The following is a 13,788-nucleotide window of genomic DNA, read 5'->3' on the forward strand; positions in this document are numbered from 1 at the left end:
GCAGAATCCATGGGGGGGATAATGTTTTAAACATACATTTATGAATGTGATATAAATGGATTCTGACAGCTATCCACAGTTATCCACAGACAATGCTGTGCAGCAATGCTCTCTTTTCTACTTCAAACTTGCTAATAATGGTTGAGTTTCCAACACTCTTTTCCTTCAGATTCCAAAAAGGGAAGTAAATAAGATTCCCTTCTGGAGGTTGGGGCATATACACTATTCTAAACCAGTGTTGTAAATTATACCCACACGAGTGCATGTTGCTAAAAATGTGTATTTGTGTGCATTTGTTATTTTGCAAAATATTTGGGAAAAATGGTTTTTAAAAGAGCTAACCTTTGCAATAGAACCCTAAAAAAACATTCCTATATTTAAGATGCCAGATCAATCTTGCAGTGAATATTTTCCCTGCCTCACCCAGAAAATTCATTAAAATATTGCACGGATGTCAAACCGCAATGCTAACAAAATTGGCATGGAGCTGGCCTAGTGGAAACATGAGCTGAAAAGTCATTTACAGAGACAATCTCTGTTGATAAGAGAGACTCACAGACTTCAGATCAACTTGCTGGAAATGAAGTTTTATCCATATGAAACCCATAAATGGTGCTGAATTTCTGAGGATTGTGAAGAAGAAACTTTGCAACACATTGGAACTGATTTACAGGGGCACAAAATATAACACAGCTTTCAGTGACTGAAATTAAAATAGTGTCATACAATAAGCAGTTATGTAGTAAAGACTTTGTGTGACAGGATTCACAAAGACAAAAGAACAATCCAAACTAACAAAATTCACACAGCCATTAAAGAAAAAAACACAGTTACTGTCTTCAAAAGACATCTCTAACTGCAAATTTTGTATCACAACTAAAGTAAAGTATACGGCTTAATTTTTAAAATCCCTTGCATAAAATTATGGAAAATGCATATAAGGAGAGGAAATAGTTTAAAGGACAAGAAATTGGAAAATAGAAAAAAAATTCAAAGAAGAAACCAAAAGAATAAGAAATCAGCTTATCAAACAAAGCATTTGCACTGAATTAAGGTAACTCCATAGTTACACAAAGTATGACAAAACTCTGAGAAAGCATCAATGTGATCAAAGGCAAACAGGATCAAGACAGTTCCAAGAAATAAAGATAAATGAGATGGAGAAAGAACTGAAGAAAAACAGGAAAAAAAATCAGAAATAGGAAATGGAATGAGTGCAAAACTCATTATTTTATGTAGATCACTTATTTTGAAACAAAATGCATACATATACCTACCACCCCACAAACACCTGCTTCTCTGTATGCATAATTTCTATTCTAATATACAGTATGTAAACAAATTTTGTATCTTTTATTATATGTGAATTTTCCTGTAGAATATATTATATAAACACATTTTAACACTCTGATAGTTCATTGCATTCAGTTTTTGCTCATAGAAACAGTCTTACATGAAATTTATTTGATTTTTTTGAAATGACTTATAATTTTTTAAAAAGATTACTCTGAGAAAATATACCAAAAGTTTAGTACACAGGTCCATGCCTATAAACTATACATGTACACATCAAAAAGAAGGGAAAGCATCAAACATATATTTAAAACTTCTTTTTATTGTTCAAACATCCAGAATGTCAACCTCCAAATTATTACTCAGGCTTTCAGCTTGACTAAGCTAACCTAGGTTGATTGGATAGGGGATCCAACTTTTACAAACCCCAAATTAGGGACATAGACTTGGCTAGAAAATTGAAAATAAGAAGAGGTGGAATGGATAATGACAAAATACATCAGTATTTCTACCAGCAAAACTACATAGAAATTCCATGAAGACGTCACCAAATGCTGGACTTGATTAGCAGGAGACATCAGAATGTCCTAAGCAACTGCTACTGTTTTCATAATGATGGGTGTGATTGGATGATCAATGTTGTATGTACTCCATGCAAGTAAAAACTGAAAGGCTATAATCATCTCATTTTTCCCACATTTCAAGCCAATGATTGCTGTTGTAGATACTTTAAGATATATGACTTTACTTTGACACGAATCAGTTAATCAAACCTGTGAGAGGCCATTTTTACTAGTAGCAACTTTTTCAGGAGAATATACATCAAGCTATTTTCTCATTTTCAAAATAAATAATGTTTAGCTTGATGGTTAGAACAACACATTGAAAAATTCAACATTGCTCCAATTCTTAGCAATTTGAATTTTCAGAATCCCACTCAATAGCCATTTGCTTTGTGTTTATAACTGTATGCTGTGAAAATGTATTATTTAAAGTTAGTAGCTATGCATTGAACAGGTCACAATCAGCTTTCTGGAACTCCAAAATCCCTGAAGACACCACTGTTTGAGAAAATATTCACCTTACTAGGAAACTGGAGTCTAAGCAAAATGGAATCACTAGATCCCATTGTTCAGTTTCAAGCACCCAACATTATATGTGACACAGTGGATCACCTAGCATTCGGGAGAAGGGTGGTATATAAATCAAATAAATAAATAAATAAATAATAAATAAATAAATATTTGACACTCAGAGAAGATTAGGGGGTTAAGTAGTAGCTGCAAGATCCAGACTTGCCTAACCATACCACCAGTAGCCCACCCTTATTTATCTCTATTTCTATGCCATGCCAAACAACTAGCCAGTGCACTAATACAACTACCTCCACAGACACTACTGATTTTTGTCCTCAGATAATATATCTCTGAGTTGCTTGTACCCAGGGCAGATTATTCCCACTGCTTCAGGAACACAACATATAAGACAGCTTTTCAGTAACTGAAATTAAAATTGAACTATTGAATGGCAATTTTCTATATGAGTCTAGTTTCCTTTTGTTCTTCATGAATTCTCATACATAAATCTGTGCTTGATGTTATCCAATACACATTTTTTATAATACTATTTTTCTCCCATCATTCAAACATATGCATGTTGCGGTTCTGGTTTAACATATGCTACATTTAAGTAACCAGAGTCCTGGCATACTAACTGCAAAATGTTTTATAAAAATAATGAGGTAAAATGAATGCAATATCTTCTCTGAGAATATACTTCTTTCCAAAACACAACTACATTGAGCTATAGGACTGAAATAATTTGCCTATATAACAAGCTGATAGTTGGAATCAAAACTAGGAGTTAGATGTTTGAATGAAGGTTTCAGATGTATCATATAGATTTCTCCATGGTATCAATATAATTTATAAAAGGGAAAAAAAGCTGCTACTTACCAAATTCTTTAGGAACTGCAATGGAGTAAATGCAGTTATGTCCTATGCTATAGTTTTTAGGGTAGTTTGGCGATAAAACAGTTCCTTCAGAACCTGTGGAACGTATTCCACAAGGTGCTACAAAGTAAAAAAAAACAATTTATTTCACAATATGGTAGGAAAAAGTAGAGTTAACGAATAAGCAAAATAAATAAACTCTACCTTCAAAAACAAATTAGAAAAATAAATAAACTCTATCTTCAAATGGATTAAATCACATATTTCATGTAGGGTTTTTTCCCCCCACTTTCTGAGTAAACAAACAAATAAGTCCTTTTAATTATCGCAATGCTATTGTCAAGTTTGATAGCCAGAACAAGGAATGCTCTTAGAATGCTTTACAGGTAATCTTCAACTTATGGCTGTCATAACGTTGAATGGTCCTTAAACAAATGGTTGAAAGTCAAACACTACTCTATTGACTTGCAAGTGTAGGTATTTACAGTATTTCTCAACCTTGGCAATTTTCAGATGGATAGAGGTCAACTCCCAGAATTCCCCAGCTAGCTACATTGGGGGGTCTATGGAGAGACAGGGTGGAGAGATGAAGAACAGGATAAAGACCAGGAAGTGGCATTACATCATCTAAAGCCTACCTGAGTGCAAATGAATTCCACCATCCCATGAATTTGAATGAACACATATGGAGTACTTCCCTGCTGTGTTTGTTTATTTAATTTATTCCCAGAGAATTTATTTCTATCAAATCTTATGAAGGGCAAAAATATATACCAAACTACAATTCTTTGTTGTTTAAAAGTTATAGTGCTACAAAACTAGAAAATCAATGGATTTGAAATTCAGATTGTGGAACACATAACTATTGATTTATTTTATTTTGATATCCATTATTAAATACATATTGAATAAAATACTTAGAATTTAGATACACACAAGGTCATTTACATAAAGTGTAAAATGAGGAAGAGACTAAGGAAAGCATTTTCACAAGCATGCATTTCTAAACGAAGTAAATTTGATATGCAAATTCTATTAGATTTTTCAACACAACGTCAAAGCAGTACTTTGTGTCAAATTACATATGGAATTTGTAATAAAATTGAACAGTAATAAAGCTTTAATTACATTATCTAGTGGCTCAGTCTTATGTGAAAGTATCAATTTCAAATACAGTTGAGCTCAGGGATATTTTAGCATATTTATTTTATTCCTAACTGCAGCAGAGAAGTTTAGCCAGCATAGATGGTACAATATTTTATTATGAACCCCAAAGTACAAATCTATGCAAATTGTCACTCAGTAACATTATTCTTTAAAAAGCCTTGAAATGAATTGTCTTTAAATATATTAAATAAACATATTTGTACATTTGCTAATTCAGTGTTCTCTACTCCATTATGTTACAAACATTTATTCTTGTATATGTATATGTACAAAACAGAAAGTATTCCTCATTAGACTTATACAAAAATATATCTGCAAACTGCAGAGCTCTTGCAGTTGCTAGTAATATGCTTTTTAAATATATTTTACCAACGTTTACAATAACAATCTTTAGTACTTGGTAAACAATGTGTTGTCTGGGTTCATATATTTAACAACAATCAATAATAGTTAGTTTCTATGATTCCATAATCAACATACTATTTAGTGATACATTTCCTTGATCTTCTCTTCTTCCAATAGAATTTTCCTTTTGCCAACTTTGAGTAAATACAGTTCTTAGAACTTTAAATACATACAAAGTTCAATGTAAAGATTTTTCTAGTATTTATACAAGTAACATTAACATTAGTGTACAACATTTTTTCTAATCAGCTTATGTTTCAGTTGTATTTGCAAAGAGTTTCTCATGGCTGGCTCAAAGTTGCCAATTTTTAAGACCCCTGGTGTAGAGATAACCTTTTTTATCACACAGTGAAAGATTATTCATTTTCTGTAAATCTGGGAAAAGGTGATTTTGTAGTAGTAGTTGTTGTTCCTCTCTATTGAGCAAAGAGTTTAAAGTGAACTAAGGGGATATTTTACTCTATGTCAGGTATCTTCAAAATTGGCAACTTTAAGCCAGCCATGAGAAATTCAGGAAGTTGAAGCTCACAAGTCCTAAAGTTACCAAGTTTGGAGACCCCTGCTCTGCACTATTCTACTGCAACAAGCAAGTATTTATTCACTCCCATCACACTCTTAATTCATCCACCCCTTTCATTAAACCCTAAAGAAAGTAGAAGGAAAGGATTTGATGGAATTCAGCTTCATTTCCTGATAGATGCATCAGTTATCTGTCTTTGTATCCTTTGGATAATTTTGTATAGCAAAGGTTTGCATTTTTGTGCAAACACCAAAACACAAATGGTTTGGTTCAGACAAACTGTAAACACGGGAGGACAAAAGGAGTAGATAGAAACCACTTTTGTAGGCACAGGTCTCTAATTCATATCTCAATATATACAGTTGCAGTCACTGTTGCAGTTGTTATTATTTGAGAAAAGATAAACTATGATGGTAAATCAATATGGTCTTTTTTGCATATTAACCATGCACAAAGGGAAATCAACAAATTTTACCAGCATTCTTAAAAACAAGCTGAGTTATTTCTTCATGTGGAAAACAAAATCAAAACTATATCAAATAATGTTTGATTTGACTTGGACTGGCAATAATTGTAACATATATCCACATAAAATATATACTTTATATAATGAAAATGTATGCTTTGCTCTTGGATGATGAGTTATTATTCAAATTTACAATGTTTTCTGCGTATGAATGCCATCCATAAGCATAATTACTAGCAATTGCAAGTGCTCTGCAGTTTGCAGATATTTTTTTTATAAGTCTAATGAGGAATACTTTCTTTTTTTGTACATATTTGCAAGAATAAATACTTTTCAGCCACTTGAGTGGTAGTCTCTCAAAGATAATTCTTCTTCTTTCTCAAAAATAAATAACATATGGTAGACTTAATTTTTAAAAAGGAAGAAAAATGTATGGCGTTTTTGCCTTTGGACTCAGCAAGAATTGCAAAATGATGTAAATTCTTCTTAGCATGAAATGGGTTTTCCACCACACTGAGCAATAAAGTACTTACTTATAAACAATAAATAATAGTTTCATGAAAGGTAAAACTTACATAGTGTGATTGAAAGTAAGTACACTTGTTGACACTGTCAAAGAAATTACATATCCTATGTGGAAAAAATATATAATCCACAAACCTTAACTACTTTGGTTTTAACAGCTATCATGAAATGTCAAATGATTCAGTATATTTATTTGGTTAATATTTGCATTTATTCATGATAGAATGAGACTATGGACTTCCTTTGTGTCACTTTTGTATGAAAAAGGCTTCAAGGTCATATAAAATAAGGATGTTAGCTAAAGGCAAAGTGGAGAAATGTTTAAAGTACATATGTTTCCTTTTTTGAGTCCTTAGTTTAATTTCAGGAGAAATACACTTTCTCAAAACTTTATGATAGGATATTGAATTGATGAAGATAATATTTGGTTTACTGTACAACTGATGGGTCATGATTCAAAGTAAGTATATATCATTGATTTTGGTCTAGAACCCATAGATTATTACTTGGATTCTTTGCAATTCAGCTGCATCTTCTGACCTGCTGATTTAATCAGGGCAATTCTGCCATGTGGAAACCTATTCTTTGCATTCAGAAGTAAAATGTCAGGTACTTACATAAAACTACAAATTCAGTGGCACCAGAATGTCACAGCACATAAGTCACAGACTTACAGATTTGCTTAGGAGCGGGCAGCAAAAACATCAACCCTTGCAAAATACATAAAATCTCATTTAATCCTATCAGAATGCTAAAAGATGATGGATTATCAAGTCTTAGCAATTCGGTTGCTTTCTGTATAATCGCACACACAAAGAAAAAACAAACAAACAAAGAGAGATGTGATATTCTTGGTTCCCTCATGGTTGTTGTTTGGACTCTGCAGTCAGATTCCACAGTTCAACCCTGAGACACACATTATCTTCTATTGAAATCTGAAATGTTTTATGAAATGGGGATTGGGCAAGTATAATCAAAACCCAGTCCAAGATAGCAGTCCAATAATTGTATTGCAATGCCTGAAGATGAGACATGGTATATGAGCCTTGGTGACGCAGTGGTTAGAATGCAGTACTGTAGGCTAACTCACTGCTCACTGTCAGGTGTTCGATTCTGACCAGCTCAAGGTTGACTCAGCCTTCCATCCTTCCAAAGTCAGCAAAATGAGGAGCCAGATTGTTGGGGGCAATATGCTGACTTTGTAAACTGCTTAGAGATGGCTGTAAAGCATTACAAAGCAGTATATAGGTCTAAGTGCTATTGCTAAGTGCTATATAACAAAGAGTCAGGCCAAGGTTCAGAGACCCTAATGCAGGGGTGTCAAACTGGCAGCCCATGGGCTGGATGTGTCATGTGCAGGCCACATCCACCCCAGCTCCACAAAGGCAAAAAAGTCATGATACATCACGATACGTCATGTGACGCAATCGAGTTTGACCCTGTGCTCTAATGAAAGAGTTCAGTTAGTCTTTAGCATATAAGACAAAGCCGCAATAAACAATTCTAGGATTAGTTTCCCCCCCCCCCAGAAAAGAAAGATAGAAAGCTTTTTATACTAGAGTTTTGAAGCCCCTACCCCACCTTATCCCCCATTTTCATTAGTCTTCCTTTTATTAGTCTCAGCATGTTCTTGCAATATCCCTGGATATTTTAACTCTTAATCCTGACAGTCTCCAAGACCTCATGATTTCCTCCAGAGAAATTGGTCTGGACTTTTGAGTCAGGCTTTTTGAGGATCATTGGCTCATCCTCATCTTCCAAGGAAAAGCTGTCAGAAGGGGCCATAGAACCCAAATCAATATCTGTGCAATGTTGAATAATTGCTGACCTCTTGCAATAAATTAAGTAGAGTCTTTATTTCATAGTAGTATTTTTGCTCTGTAAGCAAAGCAATATGAATCACAAACTACAATCAATACCCTAATTTTAAAATAATAAATTAAAAACATGTAATTCCTACACCATCAGAACTTATGTCAGTAAGCAATGCTGTGAAAATAAAAAATGCTTCCTTCATAAAGGCCCAAAGAAAAAGAAGTGTTTTAAGGCCTTTTTTAAAATCTCAGCTCATACCTTAATTGTAATTTAAAGGGAATCTAGTCCAAAGAATGTAAGAGAAAATAAAAGGTACTTTTGCATGGGAGCTTTAAATTGTTCAATCTGTTTCCAAAATTAATCACAGCAACCATTAAATGATTTTAAACTGACCTTCATAAACATAGTCCCTTTCCTGCCTAAATTATACATAGAATTATATAAAAAAAATGTTTGAATAACTAAGGTTGCTTCAAAACTTCAATCTTTTTGAGTTACAATATGTAATGAACTGATATGTAATGGGTTTTTTGAGTTCTGATAGATAGTGAAATAATTCTAGGAGTTCAAGTAATCATCATGGGTAGCATGTTGAAAAAGCTATTTAGATAGTTGGTACAATGCAAAATCCATTTCTTCAGGCTTCTTATGATAGTAAAGTCTAAGTGCTATCTACTAAAAATGCTCAGATTAAGTATAAAATTGTCTGAAGCTTAGTTTCATTGGATGACCAGCTTTAGAGTGTTTGTGATGTAATAGTCTGAATTCCAGTGAGAACACTGATATTCAACTAACATCAGGGTTGTTGTTGTTTTTCAGAGAATATGTACAATTATTTTCTTAGTATCCGATCCCTCTGTCCCATTGGTGTTCTTGTTGTTTGAGACAGTATTCCAGAGGACTGAATGGAAAACAGGAGAATACCTTGGTGCTGTATTCATTAGAACAACTCTGATGCAATCAATAACGGCATGTGTAAGGACCAAACAAAGGAGAAAAATAATACTTCATGTGAATATCTATGTAAGTCATACATTCATCATGCATCCATAAAATCATCACCCTCATGGATGGATGGATGGATGGATGGATGGATGGATGGATGGATGGATAAAATTCTCAAAATCTTACCATGGCAGGTAGGTAAGGCTCTGTTCCATCCAGGTCTTCCATCATCTCCCATGATACAAGTAAGTGTAGAGTATCCTTGAAGAACATAGCCAGCATCACAATAATATGTGACTGTTGATCCCAGTTTATAATCCATTCCAAGTCTTGTACCATTCATGATATTCCCAGGATCAAAGCATGACTCACGTAACTTGGCTTTAATTTGAGCAGAGAGAAAAAAGTGTTGCTGTTAGAACACCACATTTAATTTGATGTACTGAATTTTTAAAAGATGGCATGCCCATACGAGACAACCAGCAAAACAATTATAGGCGTCATTTCTTTTTCAAAGTACATGTTTTGCCATCAGGTAGTCCAAAATGATCTTTGCAAAGGAAGATGTCAAAAGCACCTTAAATCTTTATTTCCCTTGTGCTAAACAAGATTAAGATGCTCTAATGATTTCCTTTTCTCTCACCACCAAATTTGCTTCAAAAAATAAAAGAAAAACACAAAGTAATCAAAATTCTTATAAGGGATAGAGTGTTTCATTTTGTTTTGTTTTTCCCCTTTCCCACCAATATTCCCCCCCCCCCCACTATTTCTAACAGTTAGGTCTATGGGGCAGCATAAGGCTCAGACTTAAAGCAGTGAAACACGAAAAGCAATGTTGTGGCCGTATAATGCATGTCTCTTTTCTATGTGTGTTTTGAGGCTCCAGACACATAGACAAGGGCCAGAGTTGGCAGCACAATGCTATAATACTGTGACATGCTTTTGTTACAATAAAACAAAAACAGCCAGGTCCTAAGGATATCACTACACCATGCTTTAAAAAAAATAATCAAAGATTTTTTTATAGAGAGTCCTTGCTTTACAAGTAGTTGCTTAAAGTGTTTGAAGTTACAAGGGACACATAAAAAGTACTTATTATCTAATTTTGGAGTTACAATAGCTGCAACCCCCCCCCAATCATAGAATCTTATTTTTGGTACTTAGGCATTGGCTCACATTTATGGCCATTTGCAGGGTCTTATGGTCATAATTTTTGGCATATTTTGCTGGTTTTGCTATTTATATCTAGTTTTGGGGCAAATAATGCTGATTGGGTAAAACAGATTTGGGTAAAACAATGACCACTGCATTCACATAATGCTACAAAAAAGTTCATAAAATAGTGCCCAGTTAGATGGTGACCCACTTAATGTCAGCAATAATTTATTACCATAATTCCAGGCTCAATTTGTCATAGGTTGAGGACTACCTATAACCATTTAACATGAGTACCATAAGTAAGCAACCATTTCACATAAAATAACAATTAAACAAATCACAACTAAGATAAAATAAAATAAATGGAGACAAGCAAAATGACATGACGCTTGACTTAATGCAAATAAGCACTGTAAAGTAATTGAGTGTTTCAACATCTATGACCCACATTAACAACAAAGTTGCAGTTACTCACCTTTATACTCCAAATGGAACCCAGTAAAACTAACAGATCCATCACTTCGAAAAGCCAGATGCATTGAGTTTGAACTGCTTTCTATTCTCTCTGGCAATTTACTATCTTGAAAACTTCCAATTAATGGGCTATTGCTGTCTGGCCCATCATAAATATAGAGAAAGTCATAGTTTGGTTCTATGCTGAAGCTGTAAAATATTTTTTAAAAACATATCACATTAGATAAAAAAATTGATTGTGCAATAATTTGTGTAGACCACTGTCAGTATGGAAATAAGTCTTACATATACTTAATACTTAGTATTAGTCTTGTATTCAACATTGTTACTGGTTCTATTTTTAGTGTAACTAAAAGCCTGAATTCAAACTATTAGATATAATTAGTGTCTTCTAAAAGTCTATATGCAGCAACCTTTTATTTACTTGGATATTTTAATAAGGAAAAAACTTTTCAGTTGTGCTAAAAGTACATTAAAAATGCTTGTCAGTTTTTATTCTTTTATTTATAAATTGGATGTTTATCATTTGCATAATCTTTTGAATACTAGTTCAAGAGAACCGATGAGAACCGTGTGGTATAGGTTTAGTTTTGAGAAAAATGTTGAGAAGGGTAACTTATTCCATCATCGTCAGGTCCTAAAGGAAAGTTGAGATATAGATTGAATAAATAACCACATAACTTCCTTTGACTGTTCGGATAGAAATGTGGTTATATCCCCAAAATGCATTTTATTGTTTTGGTTTTTGGAGAGTAGAAAAGTGTCAGATAGAAAATTAAAACATGATTTAATTTTTTTCTTTCTTTCATACAAATATATATAATTCTGAGCATCTTTTTAAGATCATCATTTGATCTCTCCTTTGTCATAAAATGTGACCTTTTTGTTGGCTTTCTTCTTTCAAAAACCCTTTTTATCCTTTGTAGATCAAAGAAGGTACTTGGTTAATAGATTTGCTTTGTTTAATCTCCAACTTTATTTTAGATATTGGACTATCTTTGAGAATTTGAACAAACCACATTTAATAACTAAGACAGCACTGTTCACCTAAGCTTTGGTAATATGTAAAAATGTGGTTTATAAAATGGACTCTTAATCTGACAATGACATTTCCCTTTAATTTCATACATTCATCTTTTCCAAAAGCTGTAAAGCTCTTTCAGTATATGAGCCAAAGATACAGATTGTCTGCATTAAACCTTTATGAGCTGGATTATGTAACTTTATAAATACTCAGCATGATTCATATTGCTCCCATCCTATTCACCTGTTCCTCTTCATTCATTGGATACTTAAAGGTGCCATGTTATACATCAGCGTGGCAATCATTTCAGTCTATCTTGCCGTAATCCTGCCTGTTTTCAGGATCAGACAAATTATTTTCTGCATCACTGTTCACCAGGAGCAGACACCAGAAGCTTCTCATGCTATACAATAGGTAGTCCTCGACCTACAATCATTCATTTAGTTGACCATTCGAAGTTACAATGGCACTGGAAAAAGTGACTTATGACCATTTTTCACACTTGCAACCATTGTAGCCTCCCCATGGTCATGTGACCAAAATTTGGCCATTTGGCAACTGGCATGTATTTAGGAAGGTTGCTGTGTCCCAGGGTCATGTAATCACCTTTTGCAAACTTCTGACAAGCAAAGTCAACGGGGGAGCCAGATTTGTTTAACAGTGGTGTTGCTAACTTCACAACTGCAGTGATTCACTTAACAACAGTGGCAAGAAAGGCTGTGTAAATGGGGCAAAACTCACTTGGCAAATGTCTTGCTTAGAAAATGAAATGTTGGGTTCAACTGTGATCGTAAGTGAAGGACTGCCCTATATTCATCTCAATGTATTCTCTACCCTCTATACAACAACAAATATCAACTATAGTCTCTGCAGGATAACACTGGATACCGGAAGGTAGAATTACACAAAAAATATTATACAAGAGGCAGAACCAGGGGTACAAATTCTGTATTCACACCACTGATGCATTTCAGAAGAAAACAAGGGGGAAAAGGTTTCTCAGGAATCTGGCTGACCCAGTTCACTCCTAAAAGTACAAATAGCGAATATGTCTTCTATTTCACATATCTGTTTTAGAAATAAATCTATATTGCACAAATAATTAGAATTACTCTTAGATAATTAATTAGTTCTAAGATGGCGGCACCCGGATCGGTTGCGGCTGCATTGGCTCTCGAAGGTGAAAGGTTTTGAGAGGGATATTAAGGGATATAGGCCACATGATCAGGAAGGTTTTAATGTTTTTGAGCAACGTGGTGGAACTAAGGTAACATACAACGTACGACTGACAATCTCTGCTGGCAAGACGAGTTTCTAGCTGTTTTGGAACTGTTGGTGAGACTATTAAAAGTCATTGGTGCTGTTTGCAATTGTTCTGCCGGCAGCAGGATTTGACTGCTGGCCCAGCGACGGATTATATTGCAAATCAGGGCTGTTTCCAGAGGAGGCAGAGGAGGAGAGGACCTGGGGCTTATGGAGCAAAGGAATTGGATGAGGCTGTCGGCAGGCTCAGAGGATGGGACGGAGGCTTTTGGAGGAGTTCGTGAGGGCGGCAGCATGCTCCAGGGATGAAAAGAAGCAAGGCCTCTTTAAGGAAAAGGTGGAAGAGATAAGATCAGAAAAAGGAAAGCAAGCAAGGTTGTTGTGCAGGAATACAAGCTAATTTGAGGGCTAATCCACATGGAGCTCTGTTTCCATCTGTCCTGTTTGCTATCATTCACTCCCTAGAGACTAAAATGGCTGGCCACAAATAAGGAGTGTATATCTCTTTGAGAGCTGTATGCAATGAAATTTTATTTTGATGTATGCTGATTGGTGTACATTCAAAGTGACAAAGTTGTTGTTGTTAATATAAAAGGGATAATTTTACCAAGCAACATTCTTAAATAATAAAAACAAAGCAAAGAAACAAAAATCCTCTTAATCCTAATCCTATTTATAGTAGTAAAGTAATCCTGTTTTGCCTCCCACAAGAAAGGTAGCACTGAATAACTAGGTGATTAATTTTATTTCATTTAATGCTTCTGTTTTAGGCTATGTTCTT

At 34.4% G+C, this 13,788-nt stretch overlaps 1 protein-coding gene across 1 annotated transcript in view; it reads right to left on the reverse strand.

Annotated features, from left to right (window-relative positions):
• The window catches only part of CSMD3 (CUB and Sushi multiple domains 3), a gene marked incomplete at its 5' end in the record, with an annotated part of 537,637 nt that overhangs the window by 178,820 nt on the left and 345,029 nt on the right, over window positions 1-13,788 (reverse strand). Inside the window, 3 exons of the mRNA XM_083360336.1 lie at window positions 3,249-3,365; window positions 9,275-9,469; window positions 10,722-10,909. Coding sequence (XP_083216462.1) covers window positions 3,249-3,365; window positions 9,275-9,469; window positions 10,722-10,909 — 500 coding nt within the window. The remainder of the gene's footprint in view (window positions 1-3,248; window positions 3,366-9,274; window positions 9,470-10,721; window positions 10,910-13,788) is intronic.

This window comes from Vipera ursinii, assembly GCF_947247035.1.
Source record: "Vipera ursinii genome assembly, chromosome: 3".
NCBI classification, from domain to species: domain Eukaryota; kingdom Metazoa; phylum Chordata; class Lepidosauria; order Squamata; family Viperidae; genus Vipera; species Vipera ursinii.